This window comes from Mesocricetus auratus, unplaced genomic scaffold (assembly GCF_017639785.1).
Source record: "Mesocricetus auratus isolate SY011 unplaced genomic scaffold, BCM_Maur_2.0 Super-Scaffold_100014, whole genome shotgun sequence".
In the NCBI taxonomy this organism is placed as follows: domain Eukaryota; kingdom Metazoa; phylum Chordata; class Mammalia; order Rodentia; family Cricetidae; genus Mesocricetus; species Mesocricetus auratus.
In genome coordinates this window covers 41,582,987-41,603,063 of record NW_024429197.1, presented here as the reverse complement: position 1 = coordinate 41,603,063, position 20,077 = coordinate 41,582,987, and the positions used below count along the sequence as shown (strand labels likewise).

At 41.8% G+C, this 20,077-nt stretch overlaps 1 protein-coding gene across 6 annotated transcripts in view; it reads left to right on the top strand.

Annotated features, from left to right (window-relative positions):
- Nfia (nuclear factor I A) overlaps positions 1-20,077 on the top strand; it is a 341,159-nt gene that overhangs the window by 288,383 nt on the left and 32,699 nt on the right. For 4 of the 6 annotated variants that reach the window (XM_040757137.1, XM_005074314.4, XM_005074316.4 and 1 more), the window contains one exon: positions 17,228-17,319. The exons of the other annotated variants lie outside the window; for them this stretch is intronic. In XM_040757137.1, the coding sequence (XP_040613071.1) occupies positions 17,228-17,319 (92 nt within the window). The remainder of the gene's footprint in view (positions 1-17,227; positions 17,320-20,077) is intronic. 6 annotated transcript variants of the gene reach the window in all.

The window sequence follows — 20,077 nt, the reverse complement described above, 5'->3', positions numbered from 1 at the left end:
GATGTAGATGGTAGATTAAGATGCTGTAACTACATGCTGAGGGCTGAGAACAAGATACAAACTATTAAATTTTGTGTATTCCTGGAGTGGTTTGCATAGAATTCTATTCCCATAGTGGTCTAAGAGCCTGGTTTAAAAAAAAGTGAGATCCAGAAGTCACAGGAGCTGCGTGGGGGAGGGGAGTTGAAAAGACAAGGAAATAGAGAGTAAAGCTGAATGGAGAGAGAGAACCTTTTGACTTTTCTCTCAACAGTCTGGGAGTATTTAATCATCAAATAGAAGATTCTGAAATCCATTTATACGATAGGAGTGACTGATGAACTCAGCAGTGAGCAATTCTCCACATATTTCTTGGTATTTTGGAGATGCAGGGCCTATGACAGGTGTGAACACACAAATATGGCCTTTATTCATGGCTGCAATGATGGCAGAAAGGGTGGTGGCTGGAGTTTCCAGGTGACCTGGAAGCTTAGCCTTGAAAGGTGGTATGATGGAACCTTCCTTAATCCTTTGGAGAGAATGAAGGTGTAGGAACGGGAGCAGTAGCAGTGCCCCTGGGGAGAGCCCAGGGGTGGTGGTGGTGCTTGTGCCTCTGAAGGAAGTAGAAATGAGAAAAATATGTAAGATCAGTTAGGATGGGAAGTGTTAAGGCCAGGAACTTGAAAAGCAGTAATAACAAGTGAATGAAAGGGAACAGGTGGAGAGGTGTTTTGTAACAATAAACAAGCATTTAAATAGGAAGGCCTCTTGGCTTTCTTACATTCAATATTGTAATTAACGGCATTGGATGCAGGAGAGAAAGAGCCCAAAAGGAAAGACTTCTCTGCTTAGATCACAGTCGCAGGAATTGGTTCTGGGGACAGTGACTCTAAAGTGACTTGCATCTCTCTTGGACATAGATCAGAGAGTGAACTTTGCATTATCTAATATTTATGTAAGTATTATCTAGTATTTATTTGGGTAAGCAGACTGCATTGTGTATGAATTCTTCAGCAGAAAGACTGAGGATCCAGAGGCAATTGGGGAGATAGACCTATTTGGTAAGAGATAGTTCAGTCCAGCACTATCAGCAATGGAGAGAACCGGTATCCATTGACGTGGGAAGGAAGCTGTTTAGCTGTGAGCTGTTGGCACATCTCAGAAGCAAGCTGAGAAAAGGGTCAAAAATTAGTATAACTAATGGATGAATCTAAGGGAAATTACACTTTTTTAAATCATGTGCTTTCAAGAAACTAAAAGTGCAGGATGGTTTGCTCTGTTTCTCCTTAGCAGCTTACTAGAGTTCAGTTGCAACAGGGATAGGCATCAGGCAGGCTGTGCAGCAGGAGGAGGTGTCAAGCAGGGTGTTAAATATAATGTTCAACGTCCCAATAGTGTGTCCAAACTGTTACAAAGAATAGCAGCGGACACTTTTCTATTTAGCGGTTTAGGATTGCTTGCAATAAAATAAGATTTTTTTCCAGTTAAAAAAAAAATAAAACAGGAGATCAAGTCAAAGGTCTCCTCTATTACCAACTTTTGGGAGGCCTCAACTCCCTCTTGAACAGAATAGCATTAACTCCTCTGCCCACTCACAGCAGGTTCTTGGGAGGGAGTAGGATAATAGGCAAGCTTTGCCACAGACAAAAGTCCAAAGCAGTATTTTTAATATCATCTAATAATGAAGTACAAATGGATGCCAGCCTAGAGCAGAGTATGTGTCGCCTCTGGCACTAATACAAAACTTTTCAGCATGGCCAAAAAACATGGACAAGGCAGATCTGGGAAGAAATTCCCTATAAAACAAATATATTTTAATGGGAAAAATCTGCTTCCATCCCCTTAGAAATCAGGAAAGTAGGAGTGAGGAGAAAGCTGTCTTCTTCCCTTAAAAGTGGCTTCCACATTTTTGCATGTGTACAGAACCATTGGTTATATATGCTGTGTGCAACTGTTTAGAACATGGCAGACAGGATCCTTGAGGTGTGAGAACAGTTCACCCAATGTGTTCCACCCTCACTGATATGCTGGTGGTGTGGGTACATACCCATGACCACTGAAAGAAAACCACTTCTCCATTCACGCTACTGAGCATCAGCCGTGTGCCAAAAACCCTTCTAAGTGCTAGGCTTCAGCACCTAGAACAAGGGATAAAAGTTCCAAATAGGAAGAGACAGAACAAGCAGCACAGTCAGTATGAAAGGCAGGGGATGTAAGACAGTGATCCATCCCTACTGGTGCAAATCCATGAAGCATCTATGAACGAGGAGCAGTAGGGGTAGGACAACATGCAAGTGGGGAACAAGTCCTCCCAGCCCTTTGACTTGGACGTCAGAGAAAGACCCTGATGGAGTGCGATCCGATGACTGGCAGGGAGAGGGACCAACCAAAGCAGGCTGGCATGGGTGAGGAAGGGGAGGTCAGTGAGAGGAGAGGATCTGAGGCAAAGTTGGAGAGGTATGGGAATGGAGTAGGGCCTTGGGAGCAGGAAGCTTGTAGGCTAGGGTCAGGACTTGGACGTTTCCTGCAAGAGAGACTGTGAGCAGAGGTGTGCCTCCTAGAGCCCAGATATCGTGAGAAAATCATGGAGGGCTTGGTTGAAATAGGTTGCCAGGGGAGGACCAAAAGAAGGACACGGTGAATGTCTTATGCATGCCACCCCCCATTCTAGACAGGACCAAGGCAAATGAAACAGATAAGAACTTTCATTCTGGTGGGAGTGGAAACCCAAAACAACAAAAGCTAGGGACCAATAGATAAAATTGAGGAAGCAGGACTGGGCAGAGTATGGTGGGGTGCTATGGCAGTCATCCAGATGAGAGTTGTCCATGCACTAACCTGGGGGTAAGGGTCAGTAGAGGCTCTGAGAAGTTCTTGAACTCCAAGAATGTTCTAAAGATAGAGTTAGTAAGCTTTGCAGAGGCATCTGATGAGGCCTGAGAAGGAGAGAAATCAGAAATGGCCTGTGGGGTGGTTAGCCTAAACACCTGAAAAGATGAAGACAGGAAGACAATAGGAGAAGCCATTCTGAGTGAGGGGCAGACACTAGATGGTAGAGTTCGTTAGACCTCCCAGTGCTCAGGCTAAGCAAAACGTACTGCTGATGGTAATCCTGGGCAGGCTAGAGCTTTTCACGGTGCAGCATCTTTTTGTTTGTTTGTTTTGTTTTGTTTTTGGAGACATGGCTTCTCTGTGTAATAGCCCTGACTTTCCTATAACTTGGACTATATACCAGTCTGGCCACAAACTCACAGAGATCTACCTGCCTCTACATCCCTAGTCCTGGGATTAAAAGCATGGGCCACCACCACCTGGTGCGTCATTATCTTAACAAAGGACTACTTTTCAAACATACAATATGACATAAGAGGCTTCATGTCATACAGCATGTCTTTAATCATTAGTACTACAGAGGCAGAGGCAGATGGATCTCTGTGAGTTCAAGGTCACCCCACACAGTGAGTTCCATCCAGCTAGAACTACATAATGAGATTTCCCCTCCCATTAAAAGAGAGAGGGGGAGTTTTCTATGAGTCCTGAGGACTATAGCTCCTCATACCATAGGTTGGGGATAACTCATACCACAAAAATGGAATTTTCCATATTTTTTCTAAAGTAAAGATTGGCATCATAACATGGAATTAGAATGCAAAGGAGAAAACACTTTTAAATTATGGTAGGAGATAAAATATGCATACTCTCCTTTGTTAATTAATTAAAAATCAATTTAAGGTGTATAAAAAATCTCATAAACATTTTTCTCCTCTGTTCCTTCTTAGTTATGAACTTTTGATTTTTTAACTAAAATTCTATTAAAATAGAAGCATGTAATAGCAAGTTACATTTATTGTTTATTTTTATGTCTCAAATGAATCTTGTATCGGTTTCATTCCATAAATGAATATGCACTATAAAGGGGAGCATAACAATTATCTACCACCAGAATGGAAATGTTTAAGCCTAACAGTTAACATATGTTCAATGCCTTTTGGTGAATAGAGCTCTTTACTCATGAGTATTATCTTCCTACCACTCCTTTGAGGTCACCATTTTATAGACAGGGCAACTGAAATGAGAAAATGAAGGTTACCTTGCCCAGTACGATGTTTGGTGGGATGCTGGGACTACCGAGCTCTCTTTCCTACCTTAGACCATAACTGATTGGCTGTCCTAGTTAGGGTTTCTATTGCTGTGACCGGACACCATGAACAAAAGCACCTTGGGGAAGAAGGAATTTATTTCAGCGAACAGTTCCGCATCACAGTTCAACGTAGAAGGAAGTCAGGGCAGGAAGTTAAGGCAGGAACCCAGAGGTAAGGACTGAAGCAGAGGCCATGGAAGAACACAGATTACTGACATACTCCTCGTGGCTTGACCAACCTGCTTTCCTATTAACTCTGGACCATTTGCCCAGGAGTAGTACCACCCCCAATGGGCTGGGCCCTGTTACATTAATCATTAATCAAAGAAATGCCCAATAGCCTTGCCCGTGGGCCAGTATGGGGGGGGCATGTCTCTCTTCCCAGATGACCAAGGAAGTTTAGGAAGAGGCGCTTGAGAGGAACACCACAGACAGCTGAGCTCTCACCAGGCATTCCATCTATCCCTTTACTTGTGGTACCACATTTCCCCCTCACATTAGCTCATGAAGGAAAGCTTCTTGGTAAACTGATGGAGAAAGAGAAGACAAATGGAGAGAGAAGGTAACTTTTTGAAGGCCATGAAGCCACGTGTTATAGAAACATGATTCACACTGAGCCACATTGAAACTGGGATCCCTATGTTTTGCTGTGGCATAAGACTCTGTGTAATAGCCCAAAGCTCCCCTTTCTAAGGCAATAAAAACTCTATGTGGAGAAATGTAAAAGACCTTAGTAGTCACCTGTACTTATGTATTGAATATGTCTCATTAGCAGAGATATGTTCCCTCTTTTAGAGAATGGTAGACTATAGGTAAGTTAAAACCAAGTTAGTAGATTCACTTCACAAAGCACCTTTTCACAAATGATGTCTAAACTATATTATCCTTTCCAAATTTTAAAATGTTTACTTAATAAAATTCTCTTTGGTATAGAGGCCTGCAAATTTTTATAACACTACAGTTCTTGTAACTGCCAGCATAAGCAAGAGACAGAACAATCCCAAAGACCTCCTTGCCATTTTCACTCCCTCTCAGTACCATGTCTGATGTGGGCCAAAACTTATTTTATCCTTTTTCCAAATTAGTTTTAATATATTTACTATTACTTCTGTTATCAGCATGTGTATATGTATGTGTGTGAGTAAGAGACAGACAGAAGCAAACAGAGACCATCTTGCTATGTAGCCCAAGCTGGCCTGGAACTATTAGCATTTCCCTTCCTCCTTAGTTCTGGGATTACAGACAGAAGCCACCACTCCCAGCTCTTCCATTATAGACTGGTTTTTATATTCTTCTGCATTAGGGGGTCATTAATGAGGCCAGTCTTAGTTACTGTTCTACTGCTGTGAAGAGACACCATGACCATGACAGCTTATTTTTAAAAGTATTTAATTGTGGGTTTGTTTACAGTTTCAGAGGCTTAGTCCATGATCATCATGGTGTGGTAGGCATGGTGCTGGAGCAGGAGCTAAGAGCTTATATCCTGATTTGAGAGAGAGAGAGAGAGAGAGAGAGAGAGGAGAGAGAGAGAGAGAGAGAGAGAGGAGAGAGAGGGACAGACAGAATTGGGAATGGCATGAGCTTTTGAAACCACAAAGTCCACTCCCAGTGACAAACCCCTTCCAAGAGGGCCACACCTCCTTATCCTTCCCAAACAGTTCTGCCAGCTGTGGACCAAGCTGTCAAATATATAAGCCATTCTTATTCAAGCTACCACAAGGCCCAAATACATAAAGTGCTTAGTCTGTGAAGAGAGTGGCATCAGAAGATTCCAGTATTCAATAGAGTATACTGGACAACTGAGAAGCCATCTGGAAAAATATTTCTTCCAAAAACATAAATGTCATCTGGGATCAAAACAGACAGAAAAAAAAACATTAAAAGATTGACCTACACATCTTTCAAAACCACAGTGCAATTTTGTTTATAATATTAAGAAAGGAAGACCTCTGAGAAAATATTATACACACATACATATATACATATAGTCATATATATGTATATTTACCAAGCATCCATCAAAGAAAAAACAAACAAGTTCTGTACTAAAAATATACACATGGGAAAAATACACAGAACAAATTAAAAAATATAGCATGGAGAAAATATTTTCAGCATTTGTGACAAGAGGCCAAAATAATATATGCTTTTTAAAGTCAGAATCAGAAAGACCAACAATCAAATACAAGAAGGCATATAAAGACAGGAAAGGAAGACATTATAAAGGCTTCTAATACACCTATAGATTATCAAAGATCAAAAAGTATTTTAACATGATATTGGCAAACATATACATATGGATAACAGGCCCCTCCCAGGCCATTGAAGTACTTTAAACAGTTTACCTTCTCCATAGAACAAGTGTGTGTGTATGTGTGTGTGATATTACATATAGCATTTATGCCATAAGTATTCAATATTTCTGTATAAAATCATAAACCTATGCATATGTCTTCAACGCAAGCCACACATGTATTTGGACATATGAGCAAAGCTTTATCTAAAGTATTTCTTGAGGTATGAACTATAATGGGAGACTGATAACCCAGACATCCACCAGTGTAATTGCTATGCACAGGGACTCTGTAAATGTAGACAAGCTTATTTAGACTTCCAGAATAGCCTTTGAGATCTGCCTTTGTGATTGAGGTTCCTGAGAGGTGTGACTTGTACTGAACACTGCCTCAGAGGAAGGGATAGGAATTAGTGACTAGGTTGACGGGAGGAAGGAGACAGGGCTATTGGGAGTGCCTCTTCTGATAGAAACAAATAATACTAAGTTTTGATTTGCTCTTTGATAAAACCTAATTATTTCTTTATGGTTGAAAGTGTTTGCCTAATGATATTCTCAAAGTCTTGCTCACACACCAAATCCTTTGGCCCCTCGGCATAATAAGAAAATGTTCTATCTTCGATCAAGAGTAATATTTTCCCCTTCTGAGAGACTTCAGGACAAGGCCTGCCTTTAGCATTGTTTAGGATCCCCAGCATACATTTGGATCACACTGTCTTCAACCGCAATTTGTTCACAGTTTTTCAGAGCATTTGGTTTGTATACAGTCTGCTTTTTAATGTTTTCATTCCAAAAGGGGGCCGGCGAGGTAGTTCAGCGGGTAAGGGTACTTGCCATAAAGCCTGACAATGTGGGATCCACATGGTGGAAGGAAAGAGCCAGCTCCTGCAAGTTGCTCTGTGACCTCTGCATGAGCTGAGGCATGTACACACACACACACACACACACACACACACACACACACACACACACACACACACGCTACACAAATGACTTTTTAAAACAATGTTAACTGCAAGGGAAAAGAAAAAATGTTACTGAAGTCCAAACGCTGGTTATTTACAAATGCATTAGGTACAGTTATTGTTAAGTAAGAGGTGGAATCATGAGACCTCCTCTAAAGAAAATGGAGCTGAGCTAATGTTCAAACTCAAGTCTTTGTGCTCCAAAGCCTGGTGCTTTCCACTCAGCCAGGACATATAACATGCTGACAGGTGTGATACTGTGATTTTCCTTTGAACATTCTGAAACACCCCATAAAAACATGCTTTTATTATTTCAAGAAAAAATAGCACTGAATTAGATGAAAACCACAGGTCCCAGAGCAAGGGGAAAGACATTGAGATGAGAATGAAGGGATGGGCAGCTCAATGGTAGAGCGCTTGCCCCGTACACAAAAGGTCCTGAGTTCAGTTAAGAGGACGGGGCAGGCTTGAAGAGAGAGTGGAAGGGAAGGCTGCACCATGTGAATAACCATAGCCAGGTCAAGTCTGTATTTGCCGGAGGTTTTTTTTCCTTTTTCCTTTTGAGATGACACATGAGTTTTAAGAATTTCATTTTAGAGATAATATATGGCATTGCAGGAAACTTCAAAAACATAGAAACATGTAAAAAGAGAGTTATGTTCTCCATGATCAACTACTGTCAACACTTCACTTTTCCTCCTTCTGTAGCATATATGTATGCATGAATTTCAACTGTAGACAAACATGGAATGGTTCTGATCATATTGAATATAGTATCTATGCACCACTTTCTTAACTAAGATACTACACCTTGTTTATAAGACAGTTAAGAAATGCCGTTTTAAACAGTTTGTATCCATGTCCTTCCATTTAGAGATCCATTTTCACCATCCTATGAAATAGGCCCTGGTACATCCTTGGACACATGTTTGGTCCTCAGGCCTAATCGCCTCCATGGGCTGTCTGCAGTGCTGGAAGGAGGGTTATGAAACAAGTGGCAGCAACATTCCTCTTGAGATACATTACCTAATTGTTTGCAAGATTTGTGGAACCTTTACAAATTGTGATGAGCCTCATTATAACATTACCTCTTAAGAGGTGTGAGTGCGTTTTTTTAATTGTTGAGACACAAATTTCTTGTGAGTGTAATAAATGCCCCCAGTCTCAGATTTTGGAATCAGTGAGCCCAGGGTAGATGATAGCACATTTTTCTTCCAACACTTTCTCCCAAGGCACAAAAGAATCCAGACTTGCTGTCTTTCTGAAAAACTTCCACACCTCACTGTGGGCTGAGCTGTCTGGAGAGCAGCCTGTTAGACTTTCAGAAAAAAGGGAGTACAGTAAATAACACAGACTATCCTTACCTCTTTACATACAGGTATTTGGAGAGCTTAACGGGCTGAAAAGATCATCTTTCTAATAGGAACCACATAAGGAAAGCTGAGCATGGTGGCACTCCACTGGTTATAGCAGAATTATGAGTTTGACGCCAGCCTGTGCTCCATTCGGAGACCCTGTCTTAAAACAATCAAAAATCAAATCGAGTCTAGATTCCATCCAGGATTTTCTAGCTCTACCTTTATTTTCTATATCTCAATGCCCTTTAAAAAAACAGTATTTATGTGTAGCACAAGCTCTAACAGGTCTTAATAATGAAACCTCAGAGTCAGCTATCGGGGTGAAGGCTGAAAGATGAGAGAAGCCAAGCGCCCAGCCACTAGAGAGTTCTCACCTCTGCCAATGTTCAGACCAAAGGGGCAATGCTGTCCTCAGACTGCATCCTCAGACTGCTTCAGACTGGCTGCTCCCGACTAACCGCTGCTCACACTGCCCTGAGCTCCTGTCTCCTGCCACCTCTTATTCCTCTCTGTGCCCTTTCTGTCTCCACTGCCTTAGTGTTAGGATTAAAACTGTGTCACTCCAAGTGATGGGATCAACTTTGTGTGAGCTCTGTTTCTCCTTTAGACAGATTCGATCTTGTGTAGCCCAGGGTAGCCTTGAGCTCACAGAGATCATTCTGCCTCTATCTCCCAAGTGCTCAAATTAAAGGTGTACACCACCACAGTCTGGCCTCTATGGCTAACTAGTATGGCTGCTGGTATTAAAGGTGTGTGCCACACCACTGCCTGGCCTCTCTGGCTAACTAGTATGGTTAGCTTTGCACTCTGATCTTCAGGCAAGCTTTATTTGTTAGAATATAAACAAAATAGCATCACATTTATGATTTTCAAGTTTCACTTGTACTCATTTTACTTAAGATTAAAAATTACCACAAGGGTCCAGTCATAATGAGGAATATCTATAACCTCAAACTTGGAACCCTGAGGCAAGTCCATCACAAGTTACAGGCCATCCTGGGCTGCATTGCAAGACCCTATCTAAGGGAAAAGAAAAAGAGAAATATCACTAGAAGGTGTTTTAAAAGTGTCCACTATCCCACTCTTCAGAGGTAACCACTTTAACTTATTTTCCAGTCATTCTGTTTGTATTTCAACCCTAACTGAGGACAATATGTATGTAAGTGCATATGTAGGTGTGTTCAATAGCATATTACAGACCTGTAAGGTGGTTCTTATTTCATATTACACACTCATTGTTGTGTCATTGGTTACTATTTGAAAACACAAGTGTCTCTAGAATGCTCCACACTGTCTGGATGAGGCATCCCCTTGTACGCTGGTTCCAGTTTGTCACTCTTGCAGGCAACGCTGTAATGAACATCTTGGAGCATAAATCTTTATCAGTATTTTTATTGTCTGCTGAAGATAAATTCCCATGAGTAGGTCTCCAGAGTTACACAGCCTTCGGAGAGGTTGCAGAAGCTTTTCAAGGGAGAATGGGCCAATAATATCGATCTACATTTCTTTTTTTAGCAAACCTGAGCTGAATCCAGGGTCCGTTCCTCGCACTGTTTTCATATAACTTTCACCTGTGCCTACTCATACGTAGACTCTCCTTGAATCAATAAATACATCCTATCAATTGGAGCAACACGTAGCACTGATGCAAAAGTAGATGACAGTTGCAGAATTTAGATTAGCCATCAGAAATAAATGGAGACAAAGCCTGTTCTCCTTTTCAATTATATGGTAATAATAATTAAAAAAAGAAAACTTATGGTCAGTTTGAGTAGAAAGGGGCTGGAAACCCTCATGAGGAAGTGCCACTGTTTTCACACCGATTTTAGTAATACAAGGTCATAGTGTCTTCAGTCAAAGTCCCTCCAGTCCCCCTCTCTCTGTGTACACGTTGTACCCTGTGTCTCCACCCTTCCTGCCAGCATGGAGTAGCCTCTGTACAAGCAGAAATACCAAGAGCAAAGCCATCTGGCTGTTTGACTCCTTCATGCCTTTTGTGAGCTGTTGGCCCCTAGACATGTGATGCACATTGTTATTAGTTACATATTAGTAATGCTAATATATTAAAGTTAGAATTCATTAGCCTTCTGGGAAGGAAGCTTGTGGGTATGTTGTTCTATCATAACTCACCAATGATAGGAGTCTTTAATTTCATGCCCTGAGGGCTGTGTCGCTTGGTTGTAACTTGCTTGTGGAGACAAAAGATTGGCAGAGATAATAGAATGAGATAACTGATTGCACAGAGATTATCCAAATTGTGGAAATTTGGAATGGTTGTCTTCTAGACTTCAAAAATGCAAGATGAGAACTAACAATGCCCATCCATGCATAGGAAGCCCTCTAAATCTCTGACTTTCAAAGGACTTAAAACACCTCATGCCATCCCCAGCTATGTGATACTACTAAGGCAAACTCATGCCCTGCACACTTGCTCATACCAATAGATTTATTTGACAAAGGAAGGCTCCGATAGTCTCCAGCATTCTCTAGTGACCTTGCAGCAACCTGCTGTTCAAATCCATAAATGAATTCAATAGTAATGGTTTCCTTCATAAATTAGCTCATCTCTTTTCTCATAGTTTCAGTCTTCTTAAAATCACTTTTTTCTTATCCACCCCCCATACACACACACACATACACACACACACACACACACACACTATGAAACATGATGGGAAGTTAAAATTTTGGGCACTATTTAATGAGGTGTTTTAATTTGCAACTTATCAACATCCTTCATGGTCCAAGTGTTGCTGAGAATTATTTAATAATATTGCAGCTGTTTGAAGACTTGGTATTCTAAGTTTGTATTTCTAAACTTGCTTTGGTTATCCTTGTTCCAGTAACTAGCACATTCCCTGGGCAAGTTGTAAAATCACAAGGGTCTTTTGAGTAAACTAAAGTTTCGAGGAAAACCCCAAAGTGAGTTTCTGAAAAACGAGAGAATGTGAGAGCTATGCATTGGTGTTCGAGATAAGAGGGGGAAGGTCCCAAGTGGGGTTTCATCTGACTGTGGTGCTAGAAATCAAAATACATTGTCTTTGTTTATTCTATAACTTATTTCTTCCTTTTAAAAGAAAGTTAACTTCGTGAATCTCTTCCCCTACATTTTTCAAACATGTGGGTTTCTAATCCTTCAAAATCAGCCTTCTTTTTGCTAATGGGAAGGTATCATTTTGAGGTTGCACCCTCCCTCCCCCAGATTATGCTACTTCCTCTGGGATGCCCTGTCTCCAGGAACCTGTCAACCCCACTCCCTCACAGGCATCTCAAAAGCCATCTCCATCTCCTCTAAAACTCCTCCCTTTTCCTCTTACATCATGTCACTGTCTGTCTTTTAACAGCCCACAGATTATCTGTATCACTTCGAGACTCTCGTAGTCATTTTCTAAACTTTAATTTCCTCAGTCGATGCTGACATCTGAGGATAGCAAGCGTCTTTGTCACCTTTGTGTGCAGCAGTGTGCAGAACAGAGCCTGCCATATGGCAAGTGTGCAGTAAGCATCTTCTGGGAGAGAGAGCATATGACGGCGTTAAAATAACTCTCTGGTGGACTCCACACATTAAACTTGGTGGATCTAAGCAAATGAAGAAAGAGGGTGTTTGCCACTGTCATAAAGTTGGTGTCTCTGATGAAACGAGAGACCAATTCCTCTTCACACTTTCCAGCAGGTGGGCCCACCTGCAGGGGTTGATCCTAGCATCTGGAAGTAAATTCAGAAGCTCAAAGTTCACCTGGTCTCTATTATTTTTTCCTGCCAAAAGATCCCACACTTGTGCTTATTAGTCCCCAGTCACAACCAGCAAGCAGCTTAGCCCCAGGGAACCCACCATTCAGGTTCCTCGGAGAGCCTCTGGATGCAGACCAATCCTAATTTGCAGTCACACATCTCACAGAAGCCCAGGCTTTCTTCCTTTTCCCCCTTCTGTATCACATTTTAGTGGCTAAACTAGACCTTAAAACCATCTACCACTGAGCTTGCTAATTTGTCAGATTTGGGAGATCATATGTGAAATACCAGTTGACTTTGATACAGATATCCTAACGGTAATATCTTTGTCCAAAGACAGGATAGTGATAACCACCATTCAAAAATATACCTGCCAAATTCTTGGCAGCATGAGCAAGTGTCACTGGGTCAGGGTTGCTGCAGTGGGCACTAATGCTACTGCTTCTCCTTATCCACATGTGTCCCTTGCTCTTATTGGGGGGGGGGAAGAGGCCAAAACACTGGCTATAACTATTTACTGTACCCATTGCTGAGTTAGAAGCTAAGTCCTCAGGGATGCCTAGAGAGGTGTGACGAGCAGTGTATCTGATGGGGCCTCTCTATTCATTCTCCACCGTCAAGTCTGTCTCACCAGCCATTTCCTACATTCTCAGAGACCCTGTAAACCTGCTACTGATTGAGAGAGAGAGAGACAGAGACAGAGAGAAAGAGAGAGAGAGAGGGAGAGAGATTCTTGAACCATTTACCCCTGTGTTCCTACAATGGCAAGAGTGTCCCTGTCCCTTGTGAAGGAGTATGGAATTAGACATGCATAGGACAAGGAGGAGCTCTGGAGAATGTGGGGGACACAACAGCTATGATTTTAACTTTTAATTTTAGTACTTAAGACTATGTGGTAAAGGCCCAACTAAAATTCTTGGATAATATGAAGCAATACACCAGGTAATGGGGAAATGTCATCAGATGTACACAAAAGATATGGTGGCAGATTCTAAGGAAGCATTCTTCCACGGTGTTAGGAAAACGGTCATGGCCATATCAGTAAAGGGTCTGAAAACAAAAGGCAAATACTTTATTTCAGAAGCCACCAAATGAATGGTAAACAAGGATTTATAAAATAAGATTATGTGACTAAAATGGAATCCCTGTATATGGCATGAAGACAGTCACTAGTTACCCTTGGTTCTCTCCTTCAAAAGTCTCAAAATGTCTACAACAATCCCACCATATCTATTTTCCAGATTTCATGATTTCCCGAAGCTCTTCCCACAGCATCTGACTTTTGGTCTTATGAATAAATAAGGCAAAAATTATAAAGACAGCCATGCATATGCTGTAACAGCATTGTAACACAGTTATGTGTCATTAATTACCACACCGCCCATCTTCTTCTGATGTTCTGTTCATTTTGGAAATTCTTGCCTGTGTGTGTGCAGTTGATTTGCTATGACATATGTTTATTTTTTAACTTTCAGCTGAGTCTTTGCTCAGTAATACAAGTCCCTGATTCCATGGCTTCATTGAAGAAATTCAAATTCAACTTCTGTCACATCTTTTCAGGAACTAATGTTCTATTGGAGTTTGGCTTCTTCCTGTTATAGCTATAATACGGAAAAGGCATCAGAATCCTCCCTCCCTCAGAATCTCTCCCTCCCTCCTTCCTTCCTCTATCCCTCCCTCCCTTCCTTCCTTTGCCTTTTCTATGTAAGTGTCCCCAGAAGCTACCTTTCTGTAGACTCATGTTTCCTAGGCACTAGACTACATTTTTGGCAAACTCCTTAGATAAATAAGTGTGAACACACTGCCAGCTCTCTCACCACCACTGTCTTATTTTTAATAAGCAGAATAAACTGTGACATTTGAGTATCCCTTTGGAGTATTAAAGGCCTTCTGAACTGTTCTGGAAACTAAATTGTGATTTGTCTAAAGAAAGGGAAATAAACAATTATTCCTTCCTGGTAATTCTGAGTAGCAAAGTTGTTGTCCTACTTCATTCCTTTCTCCCTGTCACTAAGACCAGGGTATATCTCTGTTGTGGAATATTAGTTTATGATGTGTTATATTCATTCATGCTGTGGAGTATTTGTTTAATGATGCAAAGATATGTTGCATTCTTTTATGTTGCATTTGTTTAACTCTGTAAAGCTGTGTTACTTTGCCTGCCTAAAACACCTGATTGGTCTAATAAAGAGCTAAATGGTCAATAGCTAGGCAGGAGAGAGAAATAGGTGGGGTTACCAGGGAGAATAAATAGGAGAAAGTTAGACTTGAAAGAAGAGGGAGGATCGAGAAAAGGAAAAGGAGAGGAGGATGGCAGGGACCAGCTAAGGAGTAAGAAGGAAAGAAAGATATATTAGAGAAAGGTAAAAAGCCCAGAGGATAATTTAAGTTTTTTTTTAAAAGCAGGCTAGAACAAGCCAAGCTAAGGCCAGGCATTCATTAGTAAAAATAAGTCTCCATGTATTATTTGGGAGCTGGATGGTGGTCCCCCAGAGAGTTTTTAAAAAACTACATCTCTCTCTCTATCTCAGAGCTCATGTTTAACATACAGAGTGCACTTTGCAAATGTCGTGCCCTGCATATTCTAATTTGGATCATGGGAAGAGAAAACAAGTTAAACGTAATAATGTCAATATTTAAGTCAATCAAAAACAGGTAATGGGACATAATACAACTCCCTTTCCAAACTAAGCCCGTTTGTGGTGATCAGTGTATCAAAACACACATACATACCCTACTATGTATGCTGTGGTCAGTTAGTGTGCTTGTTTGGGATGTTACCAGTATGACAAAAGTGTCGTAAGAAAATTTGCTGTGTGCCTTTGCTTAACAGCTGTCCAGTGCACATTGTTTCACCAGGACCATCAGACTAAGTATAGCATGATTCACATAGCTTCAAAACCCAGATATACCTCTATACACTTCTATACCTGTGCAAGCCACCTACCTATTCACAAATGAAAAGAATACTTTCCCCCTTGCCTAGCAGGTTCAATAGGTCATTTCAGTGCTTGCTTCCTTCTTATCTCTCTCCTCCATCCTTTCGGCATTCTAGAAACAGGTAACTATATTGCCAGGTAACTATAACTCATATTTTTCATATACAGTAAATTTCCTAGAATGTAGAGGCACAAATAACTCAAACCTGCCTGGCCTAATGGCTGAATGTAGAGGTAGCTCTCAACTCCAACTTGCCAGGTGGAAAGTTGTTCCAGATTCTCATTATGGAACAGTATGACACATCCTCATCCTTTTATGTAAAACAAGTATTGGATGAAGGCTGCTAGAACAATCCTATCCTGACCTCAGAGGGCCCTGGGGTTCATCCTGTGCTCAACACTTTAACTGGGTCTCAGCTATACCATATGACCATCATAGACCTGTCTGAATGGCTCATCTGTTACCAGCATAACCAACAGGACTTGGGCCAAATTGGTAGGAATTATATCCCTGGGTGTGCTTAAGACCAGGAACAAGAAACACGGGCACTCTTCTGTAGAACGGAACCTCAAAGAGAAACAGGTGATGCCAATAAAGACAAACTGGCCCAGCAGAAACTAGGTCTTTTTTTCCTCTTTAGATGGTGCAAATCTATAGCTTTTTAATTTAGAAATTACAGCTAGCTCAGCAGTTAGAAACAGATACTGCTCTTACAGAGGACCCTGGCTTCCTCTCCAGCACCCATGTAGGGCAGTTCATAACTACCAAGAACTCCAGCTCCTGGGAAGCTGACACCTGACACCGTCTTCTGAATTCCTTATGTATATGCATCCACATGTCCATTCTCTCTCTCTCTCTCTCTCTCTCTCTCTCTCTCTCTCTCTCTCTCTCTCTCTCTCTCTCTCTCACACACACACACACACACACACACACACACACAGAATTAAAAATAAATAAAAGTTACATTTAAATAGAAATCTAAAAATTCTAGAACAAAGAAATAATGTGAAATAAATCTTTGAGTATGTGGTAAAATGAATTTGTGGAACACCTAAACCTATTTTGGGCTTGCAGCTCACAAAAAGCCCCTGACTTTCTTTTCTCCATCAAAGAAGCTCGAAAACATTAAAACAGCAAACCTCCCGTGTATAATAGTGAGGATAGTGAACTCTAATGTGATACCCAGGGTCCCGGAGAGCGCTCCGTTTGTGCCCTGCAGAAAGGTCCTAGGAAGGAACAGTGGCAATGTGGAGGTTTTCAGTACACCTGGCATCGTAAGGATTCTAGACACGCTGCTGGGCCTATAAAGGCTGCTCGCTCTCGCTGGGTTTTCACCTCCTTCCTTGACACCCCCTTCAATTCCTTCCTAAGACTCCTCTTCCACCTCCAGCTGTGGAGGCCCAGAACTGGTTTGTGACTGGTCCAAGTGTAGCAGTTGAGAAAGCATGGCTATAAAATGAACTGTGCCCCTCCGTTTCCTATTTCATTCCTCTCTCCCTGTCGCTAAGACCAGGGTGCCTATCTCTACCCCAGAGCTCATGTTTAACATGTAAAGTACACTTTGCAAATGTCCTGCATGTTCTAATTTGGATAATGGGAGGAAAAAAACAGCTCCTCTGAGCACCAATTTCACGTCATTTAACCCCAGCGGTCCCTGGGAACCAACCCCTCCCCACCCTCCCTTTGCTAGCCGGATCCTTTGCTAGCTCCAGTGTTTGCATTAATCAGCTGCATAGGCTCAGAGACTGTGTGTTTTGGTGTTGTTTGTGTGTGCAATCTCGTGCTGCTTCCTGAACGCATGTGTCCCTTCCCTTCACAGCCTACTCGACACCCAGCACCTCCCCCGCAAACCGATTCGTCAGTGTTGGACCACGGGATCCAAGCTTTGTAAATATCCCTCAACAGACACAGGTGGGCCGCTCTATCTTTTCTGTATGTGGTGCATCTTGTTTTATTCATCAGGTGCAGTTTAATGTGTCTTGGGGCACACCAGGCCACATGCCCCAACCCTTCTTCTGTTCCTTTCCTCCTGACCCCATCCCTCCGAGCCCCGTAGCCATGTTTTCTCTGTTCTCGGGAACCACAGGCGGTGTTCCTGGGATCTTTGCGTCTGGTATTGGGGTAGGTGAGGGGGGGCTTCTGGGCTTTTGCTAGGCTAGACTGTGTATTTCCTCCTTGAGGCAGCCATGGCTCTCCAGCTATAAGCAGACAGACATGCGCCCCATGGAACCTGGTTTCCATGGTATCGAAGCACATGTGGAGAGGGAGACCAACCACTCCTCTCATTTTATGGCCCCAGGAAACTGGCAAACTTTCTAAAAGAAAGGGGGAGGGGGACAAAGGGTTTCTAAGCTCTTTATTAAGTTACTGATGTTGGTTCCAAGGAGGTGATTGCTGGCCGCTGGGAAGCAAGGTGCAAAGTCATATCGAGGTGGCTATTTGAAAGCAGAGTCCAGAGTACCCAGAGCTGGCTGAGCACAAGAGAAAGTTGTGTTTGGGTTTGTGTAGGCTAAGAAGAGCTCTTTTACAACATAAGTCGAGAAGCGACAAACCTCTGGGTTCCAAAGCTTGTGTGTAGAGGCTTGTTGAAATAGAATCAGGTCCGAGTTTGTAGAATAAACTACTCCTCCATATCCTAACTAGAATATGACCATGCACTTTCCTAATTGACTCTAAGAAGTTATTTTGTCCGTGAGCTTCTTAGCATGGTTTGAAATTTTCTCCCTGTGGTTCTGGGCATATGCTCAGCTGTGTGACGTCAGCTGCCTTGTTTATACGTCGGGTGCCTCCTGAGTTATTTCCTTCTTACAGGGTCTGCCTTACTGTACGTATCCTCAGTGCTGCTTCTCCCTCCTCTCTACATTGAAACAGCACCCCAGAAAGTCCAGAACTAAGCCAAAAGGGGAGGGCCTGTGAAGAGGGACAACTCTCCTCTTGTATCCCCCACTTCTGCTGTTTCTTCTAAATCTGGCTTGCACAATGGTGTCTGAGATTAAAAGCCTTACTTGGTAAATTCTCATAAAATTCTCCCACTTAATTTGCTTATTTTCCCACACCTCAGATATTCAAGTACTTTACTGGTAGTTTGAAGTTGTACCATGGCCTGAGAATATCTGTCTCAGACGATGGCTTAGCTTTGTGATTTGGACTTCTGTGTTCTGGCTCAGGGAAGGGTAAGCCAGCAGGCCTCCCCCAGCTCTATTGGATGGTTTTTTTGTGGTTTTCAAAGCTTGGGCATACTCAGTTTGATTCACTGAGAACCTGAAAACCGCAACTTTGAATTATCTTGTTAGTATTTTGCATGATAGTTTATACAAGCTAATTCACATCATCTAAACTGTACGTGTTCCGTTTGATTTATCTTTCTATAATGAAAATGTGTTTTTTCCAGTATTACTTTGTTTCATAAGTGCCTTGTTTAACCCAAAGACTGAGTCTTCGTGATGTTTACCACAAAGCTTCAATTCTTAACAATCCAGATTTTGCACGCATCTGGGTGAATGATGTCATGTAGGTTCGGTATTGGCTTCTAGAATTGAATTCTTTTTGTCTTCCATTAAATATTTGGCATTGTGGGGACAATAGCTTAAATGTTTCTTACCGCAGTGACACCTGTCACATTTGGCTTGAAGAAAGCCATTCCTAATTATCTCATGAGAAACCATATGAGTGGAATTGTCTTTTTCCACACTTTATGTAACTATCTAGTCTTATGATTTAAAATAAAACTTATGTGCTGCAAATATTTCTATTTCATGATATATGTTACGTGTTAAGAATAAGCTGCTGTTCAAAGTTAGTATTAGATGTAGATGGTAAGTAACAATAGACCTTAAATACAGCTCCCTTGTAGGAAGTCATTAATTGAAAGTTATTTTCTTACAGTGTGTGTGTGTGTGTGTGTGTGTGTGTGTGTGTGTGTGTGTGTCTTGGTTAAGGTTTTATTTCTGTGAAGAGACAACATGACCACAGCAACTCTTATAAAGGAAAACATTTAATTGGGCCTGGCTTACAGTTTCAGAAGTTTAATCCATTATAATCATAGTGGGACATGGTCGCATGCAGGCAGATATGGTACTGGAGAAGTAGCTGAGAGTTTACATCTTGATCTGAAGGCAAAATAAGGAGTCTGTGTGCCACACTGGCTTTAACTTGAGCACAGGAACCTCAAATCCCGCCCTCACAGTAACACACTTCCTCTAACAGTGTCACCCCTACTCCAACAAGGCCACACCTCTTAATAGTGTCCCTCCCTATGGCCAAGCATTCAAACACAGTCTATGGAACCATACCTAGTCAAACCATCACTGTGTCTGGGTGTGCGTGTGTGTGCGTGTGTGTGTGTACGTGCGTGTGTTTGTGTGTGTGTGTGTGTGTGTTGTACAGGTGATTACCTCACAGATGCTAGGCTCTACCATGTGATCCCAAGTCTTGTTTTTACTTTTCAAAAACTTTTAAAGCAGGTTCTCACTAAATTGCCTAGGCTGGCTCTGAACTCACTCAGTTCATGGTCTCCTGCCTCAATCTTAAGTAGCTATTCTAATAAGCCTGAACCACCAGTCTTGCTTATAAAATTTTTAACAATATATTTTCAACACCCACAGATTCTTCACTTCCTAAGCAAATGTGTGGTTGTCATTAGACAGCTTTGCTGAAAGGCCTAAAAATT